Below are 13,767 nucleotides of genomic sequence, written 5' to 3' on the forward strand. Positions count from 1 at the left end.
AGTATGGGACAAGTTTGAAAAATACAAAGCAGCTTACTAAGAATGTCAGCCAGCCTCTAAATTTATCTGACTCTTACCTAGACTTACGATTCTGCCTATGCAGAAAATGAATCCACATAGCTTCCTACCAAAAGAAAGATAATCAGACCTTAAAGTGCCACATGGGAAAAATACTAAACTTTTAGTTTAGAAATAATATATACTGCCATTTAAAAGTCAAAGTGAAATACATTTTATTATGAAAATGTTAGTTCAAAGGTATATTTTCATTTCTCCAAAATCTAGTTTGATTTAGAACTATAATTGTAGTAGAATGTCCTAAATAATCTGACAGTTCTGCCCCATTTCAAGTGAGTATTTCAAAGAAAAGCCTTATAATAAATAAGAAGAATTAAGCTACATAAGTATCTTTTTATCAGGAAAGGAGGAATGCAAATCTAAATTCTGCAAGAGAGGACAGTTGCCTCATTTGAGACTCATGAGGTGACAGATGGCCAGTTATCAAAGAATAAAACATGTGAAAATGAATTCTATACAGTCATGGAACAGATCTTTTCAATTAAAAAAAACTACATGCTTGTTCCTTGTCTATCAAGAAAACATTTAAGTGGTGTGCTTTCACATTTAAAAATAGACAGCTAATCTCCAATGTACAGAGCACCATATTTTCAGTGGGTGTTATGTAGGAGAGTGAGAACTATGATGAAGGAAGCAGGGGAGACCTATCATAGTTGCAAGTTAATAAAACAGAATTTACTTTTGATTAATTACTAGTAGTGTGAATAATGGTAATAGAAAATACATAGACAGAAGTTTAAATACATGAAAGGAATAAACCAAATATATTTTAATGCACAGAATTCCATTAAAAATTTTCTTTTCCATGTGAAGTAGAGAAGAAAAGAATTCCACTTGAAAACATACTCTTTTTCTAATAATTCAAGATACTTCAGTAAAAGGCAGAAACAGTGCTTTTAGAGAAATATTCATTTGTGGCTTAATCACAAAAGGAACATCAAATAAGTTAATATTTTATATATACTCGAGAATGTATTATAATCACATGATAACTAAAGTTCTATTTTGGAGAGAATATGTATAATATTGTATATGGTAAAGGATGAGTCATCATTATCTTTTTATACAGTATTGATTTTTGTTTTTCAATTTTCATTATTTTGTTGATTTTCTAAAAGGGAATTTTCATAGTTTTGATACTAAAAAGGGATCATTCTAAGAGAATGTTCTTTATTAGCCTTTCATAAGAGGAGATATATAAATAGCTGTTAGTTTTGCATTGCTACATATAGTTCTATAAATATTATAGCACGATCATAGAAAAGCACAAAGATGGCATAACTAATTAAACAAAGACAATCTTTAAGTATTTAGAATATAATTATATACATTTTTATTCATGAGCTAACCAATTTGATTACAAATGTAAAAAATAAGTTTTCAAAATACATCATTTGGGAAAAAACCCTCTAAAATTATATGTAAGAGATATTATTTTCTGTTATAAAAATTTCCATTGCTATTTTTAGTCCACAACTGTTGCATAAAGTATTTTTTCCATAAAAGGCTCTCTCACTTACAAATATAACCTCAAGATGATCCGCTGGCAAAAAATAAACAAAGACAAATTTATTTTAGACTGAAATATAAAAGAAAAAAATATCCAAGAAACATATTTTCAATTATCTGTTTTACAGCTTTGAAAAGTAAAAAAATAAGGAAACCTCCCCAGAAACTTCCCACATGTTTGGGAGATCTTTAATAATGATGCTAGATTGAATTACATAAGAGATCAAGTGATTTTGTACCTCAGGTTTCAAATCTCTGTGCACCACTCCAACATCATGCATGTGGCTTACAGCTGAAACAAGCTTCCTCATGATATAGCTGGCTTCCGTCTCACTGAAGTGCTTCTTTCTCTTAATGCGTTCAAACAGTTCTCCCCCATTCAGAAGTTCCATCACCAGAAATGTGTGAAGCTAGAAAAGAAAAAGAATAATGTGGAGGGCCTTTCTGAAGCACAGAAGTCTATTAACATATAAAACATTTATTGACTATCTACCACCAACACGTTTAAATAATCCCTTGTTAAAATAATCAGTGGCAATCCTCGTATCTTAGAGGAAAGAGCTGAAAGATAATGTAGCTGTTTTATAATTCTATTTTGGTAATGGAAAATTTCAAGTACTGCAGTGAAATCTTTATACTGTATATCCTTTTTCCCTTCTGTGATGAATTCTTTCATTTGCAGTGTTTTGTTTTAAGAGATGAAGTCTCTAAAAAGAAATCTGCCCTTGAATTCCTGAGCTCAAGAGATTCTCTCATCTCAGGCCTCCCAATGAGCTGGGACTATCGGAGTGCAACTGCACCCAGCTAATTCTTTCATTTGAATTCCATTCCAACCCTCCCTATCAAATTCACACATCTTTCTTTTTAAACTGCTGACAATAATGTGACAATAATGTGAAGTCATTTGCTTTAAATAATATAGAATCTGAATACTGACTGAGTAGAATGGGCAACTGCCCACGTGAAGCCTGGCACACCCATTCAATGACAAATTAATCTTTTAAAAAAGGTATTGAGGCCGGGCTCAGTGACTCACACCTGTAATCCCAGCACTTTGGGAGGCTGAGGTGGGAGGATTGCTTGAGGTCAGGAGTTCAATACCAGCTTGGTCAACACAGTGAGACTCCGTCTCTACAAATAAATTACAACGTCAAAGTTTAAAAAGGTATTCTTTGATATTGTCATTTTGAACCTCCTGTTAGGACTCAACAGATTAGTTTCAGGGTTCCTGTTAATATTCATTACAAATACCTATAACTCACTATGGGTTTTTGCTTTAATCCCAATAGTATTATCTTAATACTTACTTTGTGAATTATATGTTTACCATGCTTTTTCTTCCCCATCCCTGGCCCTTTTCTGTCAGAATGCATAATTTCTAAAGGAACTATCAAAAAGCAAAGGGCTGTACAATCCCAGCACTTTTGGAGGCCAGGACTGCTTGAACCCAGGAGCTCAAGACCAGCCTGGGCAACATAGTGAGACCTCATCTCTACAAAAAATAACAACAAAAATTAGCCAGACATGGTGGTGCACACCTATAGTCCCAGCTACTCAGGAGGCTGAGGTGGGAGAATCACTTGAGCTCAGAAGGTCAAGGTTGCAGGGAGCCATCATTGCACCACTGCACTCCAGCCTGGGTGACAGAGTGAGACCCTATCTCAAAAAAGAAAAAAAGGAAAGGACTTAATCAGCTCTCAAATGAACACAAATGGTTTAGAAAAAGATATCATGGCAATATACTGAATTCAGGTGCCATGCATTATAAGGCCAACATCACTTCACAAACAAAATGCTTCTTTCTGTATTAGCAAAACTTAGAATAAACTGATTCATAAAAAAGATAATTGTAAGTACATTATCCTGAACACATTAGACAAATTGTAGAGTGAACGACCCTTCTAAAAAGAAAATTGCTCCCAGCCTACTAGACATCAAACTGAGTTTCTACATCAGATAAAGTCAAGCTTGCAGGTCTGCTACAAATATAGACTGGTGAGCTTTAAAAAAGATGTAAGGCAATACTTGTAGTGGTGTAAGAATAGATTGAGAGTTCAACCTGGATTTGAAGGTCAATTCTGTTATTTATTCATGATCTTGGGATGCTACTTTATCTTATTAATTCTAGTATCTTTATCAATAAAATACAGATAACAATGAGAAAATGTATGTGTGGTAGAGCTTCAATGATGGCCCTCCAAAGATGTTCATGTCCTAATGTACAGAACCTGTGGTTGTTACCTTAGAAGGATGGCAAAAGGGCCTTTTGAGATGTGATTAGTAAATTAAGGATCTTGAGATGCAAGATTATCCTGAATTATTCATCAGAGTTAGCAGTATAAGATGAGACCCTGGAGGCAAGATCTTAGAGTGATGCATGGAAGGCTCACAGTCAAGGAAATGTTGGGGGGTGTCTAGAAGCTACAAAAGGCAAGTAAATGGGTTGTCCCTTAGAGCCTCCAGAGCAGTGGTCCCCAACATTTTTTTCTCTTTTTTTCTTATTTTTCTGAGACAGGGTCTCACTCTATCACCCAGGCTGGAGTGCGTGGTGCAGTCTTGGCTCACTGCAACCTCTGCCTCCCAGGTTCAACGGATTATCCCACCTCAGCCTCCAGAGTAGCTAGGACTACAGGTGCACAACACCACGCCTGATTAATTTTTTGTATTTTTTGGTAGAGATAGGGTCTCACCATATTGGCCAGACTGGTCTCAAACTCCTGACCTCCAGTGATCCACCTGCCTCGCCTTCCCAAAGTGCTGGAATTACAGGCGTGAGCCAGGTCCGCAACTTTTTTGGCACCAGGAAGTGGTTTCATGGAAGGCAATTTTTCCACGGACGAGGCGAGGCAGTAGTGGGGTGGGACAGGCATTAGATTCTCATAAGGAGTGCTACAACTCAGATCCCTCGCCATGCGCAGTTCCCAATAGGGTTTGTGCTCCAGTGAGAATCTAACGCTGTCGCTGATCTGTCAAAAGGTGGAGCTCAGGTGGTAATGCTGGCTCACCTGCCGCTCACCTCCTGCTGTGCACCTGGTTCTGCTCAAGAGGGAACCAGCCCTGGTGACAGCTTGACTTTAAGCTAATGGGCCTGATTTTGGACTTCTGACCTCCAGACTGCAGGATAACAAATTTGCATTGTTTTAAGTTTGTGGTGATTTGTTGCAGCAGCAATAGCAAACTCACAGAGTATGTGAAATGCATATCATGGCACATAAAATGAACTACACTACTGCACAAAGGATGAAGACCCACTATAACCAGTTTCACCCATTAGTTGAAGAAAAGACTGGATACAGGGATGATCTAGGCAACCGTGCCACCATTATGAGAAAACCCAAGATACACTACAACTGCATATTAGATTGATAATGTATTTATACTAGTTTGTATAGGATTGCATCATGTGACAATTTATATTTTAGTAACTCCTGAATATATAAATAGCAAAACATCTACTTAATTTGTGATATAAATAATAAATTAGAAATGTTGTTCGTGGGACCTGACGTTAGTCTGAAGGTCAGAGATCAAATATCTTGTCTGGGATGTAGTTAGGGGCACAGTTGCTAACCCGGAGGAGAGCATCTAAGATCACCCATTGATTCCTTGAATGACGTCAATTTCCTCTATGTCATCTTCAACAGGTGACTGTCTAGTGAGCCTCTTCTTAAGCACATTCGTGGCCAGGGGACTCATTACCTCCTCTTGTGTTGAGTGGCTTGATGAGGCAAGAGGAGGTCGAGGATCAGGGACAGTGGTTCCCCGAGTCCTTGCTTCAGTGGCATTTCTTTTCTGACTATAAGAACCAAAGAGTGAGTAGAGGATGATGCCATTTTGGGATGCTTACTGCCAGATGTGATTCTGTCTTCCCTAAGGCAGTAGTGCAAAATAAGTAAAAGCTTGTTGGGCTCTGAAGTTGGACTGTGTGGATTCAGATCCTGGCCTTACCACACTTACCAACTGTGAGACCTGTTACTTAACTTCTGTGAGTGTCCATTTTCTCACCTCATGGACCTATGGTAAGGACTGAATAAGATAATACATGCAGAGTGCCTGGTACAGGACCTAGACCACACAAGATATGTGATGATAAATGGAGCAGCTATTGTGGCTATGGTGCTACTGCTGCTGCTGCCTGGTCTCACCATGATGTATCATTCCTGGCAGTAGCACTCAAGGATATTTCAATGTGGTAGAGAACTGGCCCCCATTGATCCTAGGTCACAGATATTATGAAAGCACAACAAAGAGAGCCCAGAACTGGAGTACAGGTTCTCCTTATTAGATTGGCCATCGACGTGCTATGTGACCTTGGACAAGTTTTATGACCATTCCAAATCTCAGTTTCTTCATTGGTAAAATTAGGGCAAAGCACATGCAGGATTGGTTCGTTCTCTTGTGCCTCCAAGTTGTCTTAAGTAGGACTGCATCACCCCACCTGGTCTCGGGGGCAGAGAATAGTGTAATGGAGCAATTTCTGTCACGTGTGAGGTTAGCAGACACGAACTGAACACACTGGTGTCCTCCCATAGTTCCTGTTGCAAAGCAGGACTGAGAGCAGAAGAGGGGGCAGCATGATCTGGCCAGGGTTCTGAGCAGAATTTACCACTTGGAGCTAGAAGATAAAAGGAGTATCTTTGCTTTCTGCTTCCTATTTGTCCTTTAGCTTGCATTAATTAGGCTCCAGACTCTCTCAGTTCTCTTCTATAAGTGAAAGGGAAGTTGGAGGCTCACAATTCCTGAGTCCAGAGAAGTATTCCAGGATTAAGTGATGGTGGGTAGCAGCAGCATTGGCAACAAGCACACTGTAGCTAGTGACTGCACCACTGAGCTCCTGTCCCTCCATCTTCCTGTCATAGGTGGTAACTGCTGAGTGAGAAAAGCATGAGAAGTGAAGGGATAACCTGATTTGGGGTTGGGAAACAGTGTGGGGCTGGGGAGGGTTTGGGAGGGTGGTTTCTCTGCCCTTTCTGGTGGTTGGGTGATGTTCCATATCCCTGACTCTGACCCAGTAGCACCAATAAAACTGGTGAAAAGTACAACCTTATAAGTGAATTAGTACACATAGGAAAAAAAAAAAAAGTAGGATACCTGATCATGAAAAACTTCATGCAACTTCACAATATTGGGGTGTCCTTCACAGAGTTTCAGAGCTGTTATTTCCTTCTGAGTATTGGCTTCCATCCTGCAAGATGAGACACTTAGCGCCCACATGTCTCTTCAAGAAAGCTTTTACATCAGTACTGCCCCAAGACTAATTTAGTTTTATTTACAGTGCATTCAGAATATACATGCTACCATATACCGTAATGAAGTTTCCATGAAAGTAATGAATTATACCACACACCAGAAAAAGTAATATTCTGGAGAAAATTATTATTTCTGAGTCAGAAAAGTACAAATCATATGAGGAAATGAATGCTCTACTTGCCTGACAATTTAGTAATAAGAATATGCAATCTTAACAATAATCATCAGTTACCAAAACAACTAGATGGTTCTCAAAGCTATCAGTAGCTTGCTAAATAATTTTAGAGAAAAATATTTCAAATACACAACTAGTAGAAATGGTACCAGCTGCCAAAATCACTAAGTGAGGCTAATTAAATATGTCACTGTCACAAAGACGTTTTCTCTAGATAAACTCAAAAGTAAATAAGACTATGATGTATGTCTAAAATGGATTACTTTATCAGCAAATATCAATTAGAGCTAAAAGTATAATGGACCAACTGATGAGCCAAGTGGTTAAACCTATGGGTAAAAAAGCCTTACAATATAATACTGGTTTCATTTTAAATAAATATCTCTTAATTTACAGAATTCATGAATACATAAGAAACAATAATATATTATAAATGATCATACCTTTTACTGATTATTTTGACTGCAAAAGCTTGGTTACTTTTTTTATGCACGCACTTCCGACAAATGGAAAAACTACCTTCTCCCAGTGGTTTGTCCTTCAAATCTAGGTCATAGTGTTGATAGAATGGAGAGTCCTGTTAAGAAATCAACATCATTTAACTTCAGAAAATGTCAGTAATACACAAGGGATCAATAAAATTGTAGAGTAAAATAAAATTATTAATATTAATAAACGGGAATAGAATACATTTATAATCTAAAATTCATCTTACTTTATAGGTAATTTCTATTTTTATCTACACAATTATTTAAGATACATAATTCTCTATAATTGTAAAAAGAAGCTCATTCAACTTGACGTTAATATCCTAGGGAAAATAGTGCTGTATCACACTGTTAAAATTGCACTTTAGTTGAATTACTAGACTTAAGAACATTAATTAGAGTTGGTATTTAAACACTCACGAAACCTACAAATATGTCATATAAGTTACCACATCTATATACCTTCATCATTGCACTCCTGGCAACATTTGTCACTCCAGGACGTTCAACTCCCATGTGAAACTGAAGAGGGTCTATGACAGCTGCATTACGCTTGAATAGGATGGAAGGAGCAACAAAGGAATAGCCCTAAAAACAAGACAAAGAAAGATAAGGAAAAACAACTTGCAGTTTTCCAGTTTAACACAGATTAGATTGTAATGACTTTTGTTTTCTTAGAAAAACACTCAAATATTTGTTGAGATGAGTCTAATTTTATTCTATTTGCAATCTAAAATGCAAGGTTATTTCAAATCATTTGAAAAATGCCGTTCAGAAGGATATAATGCCATCTTCTGGTAGAACTAAACCAATTCAAAAATAAAGGTAGAAAAAGACTTCTTCACTTTTCCACCCCCAAAATCAGACTCATAGATGAAATTCTCCTGGTTTGCTGATAAAAATTTGTTTATAAACATAACTAACTTCTCAAAAAAAGGATATAGTCAAGGTATTAAACAAAGTGGTCTTTATTTTTTTTTTTGAGACTGAGTCTGGCCCTGTTGCCCAGGCTGGAGTGCAGTGGTGCGATCTTGGCTCAATGCAACTTCTGCCTCCTGCGTTCAAGCCATTCTCCTGCCTCAGCCTCCCAAGTAGCTGGGATTACAGGCAATCTTGGCTCACTGCAACTTCTGCCTCCTGTGTTCAAGCCATTCTCCTGCCTCAGCCTCCCAAGTGGCTGGGATTACAGGCACATGCCACCATGTCTGACAGGGTTTCACCATGTCTCGAACTGGTCTCAAACCCCTGACCTCAAGTGATCAACCCACCTCAGCCTCCAAAAGTGCTGGGATTAAAGGCCTGAGCCACCAGATCCGGCCACAAAGTGGTATTTAAATGCTATTGTTTTTCAAACTGGAAAAATGGCAAGTCTCATTAAAGTTAGTTTCTAATTTAGCAAATATTTGATTCTTATTAATATCTTCAGAATAATTACATTTAAAATTGAGTTTTGGAAAGGAACAAAGTCTAATGGCAGAATGATGCTCTCAGCCAAGTGGTACAAAGATGGATGATTAATCCGTTCAAGTTAGAACATTCACTAATCAACAAACATTTAAAAAAAAGTTCAATAAGTGTCCAGTCACATACTAGACAGTGATAAGCAAAGAAGAAAAGACACAGTCTGGATGGCCAGATTAAGCCATACTAAAGGTATACTTATAGAGGTCAAAGAAGCTAAGCTCTGATGCCATTTAATAGTTAGAATATTTTATCTTGTGTGACAAATGCCCTTTTCTAAATATAATAAAAATCTAAATCTTTTTTAAGAGTTAGCAGTTAAGATTAGTTACTGAAGGTAATGAATAAGGTAATATTGTGGGAGGCCAAGGCAGGAGGATCACTTGAGGCCAGAGTTCAAGACCAGCTTAGGCAACAAAGTAAGACCCTGTTTCTAAAAAAAAAAGTTTTTAATTAGGTGGGTGTGGTGACATGTACCTGTGGTCCCAGCTATTCAGGAGGCTGAGGCAAAAGGATCCCCTGAGCCAAGGAGTTAAAGGCTGCAGTGAGCTATGATCATACCACTGCACTCCAGCCTGGGTGACAGAGTAAGACCTTGTTTCTTAAAAAAAAAATTTTTTTTTGCTGGACGTGGTGGCTCATGCCTGTAATCCCAGCACTTCAGGAGGCCAAGGCTGGATGTGGTAGCTTATGCCTGTAATTCCAGCACTTTGGGAGGCCAAGGCAGGAGGATCACTTGAGGCCAGGAGTTCAAGACCAGCTTAGGCAACATAGCAAGACCCTATCTCTGCAAAAAATAGAAAAATTAGCTGGGTGTGCTGGTTTGCACCTGTGGTCTCAGCTATCCCAGAGGTTAAGGTGAGAGGATTGCTTGAGCCCAGGAGTCTGAGGCTGCAGTGAGCTAGGACAGCACTGCTGCACTCCAGTCATCAGAGTGAGACCCTGTGTATATAAAGAAAAAATTTTTTAATATGAATAGAGGTAAAATAAAAGATTATTGTATTTTCTATAAAAGAGTCTGAACAAAAATAAAATTTCAGGTATAAAATTAAAACTTCCCTTATATCAAAAATAATCACATAAACAATATCTGCTATTGAGCCAACTATAAGCTTCGTTTAACAATCTGCAATATTTCTGCACTTAATAATTTAGAAGATATTAAAGAATCCCATTTTTACGGTGCCAACAAAACTACTTCAATATGGGAAATTTAATCTTTTCTTTCAAAGGACATATGGCCAGTGTACACGTGCACAGGATGGGAAATTACCTGAAACAGCTTCTCAGAGCTCTGGGGCAGGGCTGCAGGAGAATAAGTGGGATCCATTTCTGTGAACTCTTCTGCAAAGTTACTCACATCTAATTCATCTCGAATGACCGGCTTAAATGGTGCAGGCACTTTTTTGGCGGCTAAATCATCCCAATTTATTTTCTAAAACAAAGAAAGTTGGTACAAAGCAGAAATCAACAGTCAAAATGTATTTTCTAAGAATAGCAAAGATAAATTAGGATTTTGACTGGTAGGGAGAGAGGATAAAAATAAGGGAACATATTTTACATCAATAATAAAAAAATATATTTTTTCCAAGCAAGATCACAGCAGTTTATAGCTCCAACCAATGCTGTGCCTCAAAAGATGAGACTATCGCTGTTGAATCTCAGAGTGTCCTCTGGGGGGCACCAAGACACCCTAGTTTACCTTTAAAGATAACAGAAAAATACTTTTGTCCTGAGCCTCTTCAGAAAGGTGCTAAGCCAAAAAGAAAACAAGCAAAAAATCCAAAACAAAATAAAAAACTGAAATAAAGGGTTTCCAAATGCTCTACAGATGTGGATATTAGCTCTAAAGGAACATTCCTATTTTCTAGAGGCAGTGTTACTTAGTTCTCCGCCTGCACTTGCTTTTCCTCCTGGGCATCCAGACAGACTGGAAAATAAGTAATCATGCATGTGCCTATGTCTAGAAGTTCAAATGACACCATCATATGGATGTGATCACTCTTATCTTATTCAACTGTGTTCAAGCATTTTAAACACTACCTCTTATGTCCCCCATAGAATAATGCAAGCCCCTTTTCCCTCTAGGTCACTTACTGAGTTATATTACTGAAATCCAATCCTTTACTCTGTTTCTTTGTGCTCCTTCTATCATTTAAAACAATCTCAGGTAACACTTACTGAATTAAATCCTACAGATCTCCTACTACCATATTTCTTCAAATCTAAGATGCCATTACTGATAGTAAGATACACAATTATTTTATGTATCATTAAGAAGAAAAAAGTATTAATCATAAGAATATAAGGTGATGGCCACTGTAACATGCATACTGATTTCAGTGACAGTAAAATATGAAAATGTGCACTTCTTGGTTGATAAAATTCAGTAAGTTTAATCAACTACCATAAAATGTTTTTATTATGTTGTCTTGTAGATGCAATAGAAACAAAATAATTAAATTACAGATCTCCAAATTTCTCAGCTAAAATAGAATTGAGATCATTTAGTTCATCTCCTTTATTTGATCCAGTGAAACTGAGGCTGAGAAATAAGAAATAACCTTTTCACTCAAACACAGTTGATGGAAGAGTCAGGATTTGAACACATCTCTTGACTTTCTAGTTAGTGTTTTTTTGTCTCTGCAGCTGTAATGTTTTCCATTACAAGCATATAACTTGTGCTTGGCTATTGTACATATATTAAAAGAAACTTCTAGAGGAAAGGTGTAATTTAAAGAAACAGGTTGTTAGCAGGAGAATGTTTAATATGCAGAAAATGGAATGCTATTATGATCCTCTCCACCTCCGCTCCATTTACAGAGAAAAAGCCCATTTAGGCCTTTACAAGTAGAATTCTGGTCTTTCCAAAAGTGTCCTTATCATTTAAAACGTCAAGGCAATCAAGTAATCTAAAATTACTATTCCAAGCTACTGAAAAGAGAAATTTCTCTAATATGAAAGACAAACTGCAATATTCCCAAATACAGGGAGCCATGGAGAAAAAGATCTTAGGAAAATATGGTTGGGGGTACTTTGCTTGACTTGTTTCTTAAATTTTACTGTTAACTTTTGAGATAAACTTCTGAACAAGATATTTGAAAGTTTGTTCAAAGAGTAATCCTTCCAAGCCATGTGAATCTATGAAATGCATATGAGAGGTTTATTTTATTCTAAATATATTTCTCATTATGTTACTGAACTTCTGTAAGATGTGCAGTATTTAAAAAAATAATTATACTGACAGACTAAGAAAAATATGCCTTTTTTTGAGCATAAAAGTGCAGAGATAATTCTCATTTCTAACCAATATTTGTTTTTATATATTTAAAAAACAATAAATAACAACATGAAGCTTAACTGACAAAAGAGATTTTCTTCATTTTGATATATTATTTTCATTTGTTTTGGTGATAATCATGTAAAAGTTTAATTTACAGAATAAAAAATAAAACCTAGATGGTTCCTTTAGACCATAAATATTTAGGTCAGGCTTACTGATAAGATGAAGTTATTTAAAAGTTGTATCTCCAGAGTTTTAGAAATCAAAGCCATAGCATCCCCATTTTGACGACTGAGGCTGGAAATAACTAGCCAACTCAGTTAATTTAAATGTTTTTTCCCAGAAGTTTAATATTTTGGGTTTTTTTTGTACTAAACTGAGCAGATATGTTGGTTCTTGGTAGAATGGTCTCATTAGGCTTTTTCAGAATAAGAGAAGCACTGTCACAGGACAAAGGAAATAAATGAATAACTCTCTTTGTGTCATGAATATGTAAATAGGTAAATCTAAAATTTTTAAAGATTACTTCTGGGAAAAGAGGAAGTGATGAAATCACTATCTAAAAGGTGAAATATAGTGGCGGTAATAGCTCATGAACTGAAACAGAAGTAAAAAGTACAGTAAAAGTCTCCTTAGTCCATATGGCTAGATCTCAAGATCATAAATGGAAACCACCCCCTAGAAACTCTAATGAATGAGTATGTAGAAAATTGAATGCTATTATGATCCTCCCCACTCCCGCTCCATTGAGGGAGAAAAAGACCATTTATGTTTATACAAGTAGAATTTGACCTTACCTAAAGGGTCCCCATCATTAAAAACAAACACAAAAGGCCAGGCACGGTGGCTCACGCCTGTAACCCCAGCACTTTGGAAGGCCGAGGTGGGTGGATCACGAGGTCAGGAGATTGAGACCATCCTGGCTAATACGGTGAAACCCCATCTCTATTGAAAATACAAAAAAAATTAGCCGGGCGTGGTGGCGGGCGCCTGTAGTCCCAGCTACTCCGGAGGCTGAGGCAGGAGAACGGTGTGAACCCGCGAGGTAGAGCTTGCAGGGAGCCGAGATCGCATCACTGCACTCCAGCCTGGGTGACAGAGCGAGACTCGGTCTCAAATAAACAAACAAACAAAAAAAAGGTGTAATGTATGTGAAAATGCCAGTGGAAGATGATCCAAAGGGGATTGTGTTCACTAATTTCACAAGAATGCCAACGACCTTGAAAATGGCAAGGAGTATGAAACCATTTATCTATTCAATAATTTCACCTGAAAGAAGAGATGTTCTTTGATTTCATCTGCATCACGTGGACCACATCCCAATCTCTTCTTGGGATCTTTCATCAAAAGACGCTGAATTAGGTCTTTAGCTAAAGCACTCATTTCTTGGGGATATGGAGGCTCACTTTTTAATATTCTCCTGTAAGCAGACAAAACTTGCTGTTAAAACAACCAGAGGATGACCAGAAAACAAAAACAAAACAAAAACAACAACAACAACATGGTGAAATACACTTTGAAAC

General features: G+C 37.2%; 1 protein-coding gene across 4 annotated transcripts in view; it reads right to left on the reverse strand.

Annotated features, from left to right (window-relative positions):
• RPS6KA5 (ribosomal protein S6 kinase A5) overlaps positions 1 to 13,767 on the reverse strand; it is a 201,529-nt gene that overhangs the window by 21,256 nt on the left and 166,506 nt on the right. For all 4 annotated transcript variants that reach the window (XM_030929948.1, XM_030929950.1, XM_030929951.1 and 1 more), the window contains 6 exons: positions 13,514 to 13,664; positions 10,235 to 10,396; positions 7,963 to 8,088; positions 7,456 to 7,589; positions 6,679 to 6,772; positions 1,827 to 1,997 (listed from right to left, as the gene is read on the reverse strand). In XM_030929948.1, coding sequence (XP_030785808.1) covers positions 1,827 to 1,997; positions 6,679 to 6,772; positions 7,456 to 7,589; positions 7,963 to 8,088; positions 10,235 to 10,396; positions 13,514 to 13,664 — 838 coding nt within the window. The remainder of the gene's footprint in view (positions 1 to 1,826; positions 1,998 to 6,678; positions 6,773 to 7,455; positions 7,590 to 7,962; positions 8,089 to 10,234; positions 10,397 to 13,513; positions 13,665 to 13,767) is intronic.

Source organism: Rhinopithecus roxellana, chromosome 5 (assembly GCF_007565055.1).
Source record: "Rhinopithecus roxellana isolate Shanxi Qingling chromosome 5, ASM756505v1, whole genome shotgun sequence".
In the NCBI taxonomy this organism is placed as follows: domain Eukaryota; kingdom Metazoa; phylum Chordata; class Mammalia; order Primates; family Cercopithecidae; genus Rhinopithecus; species Rhinopithecus roxellana.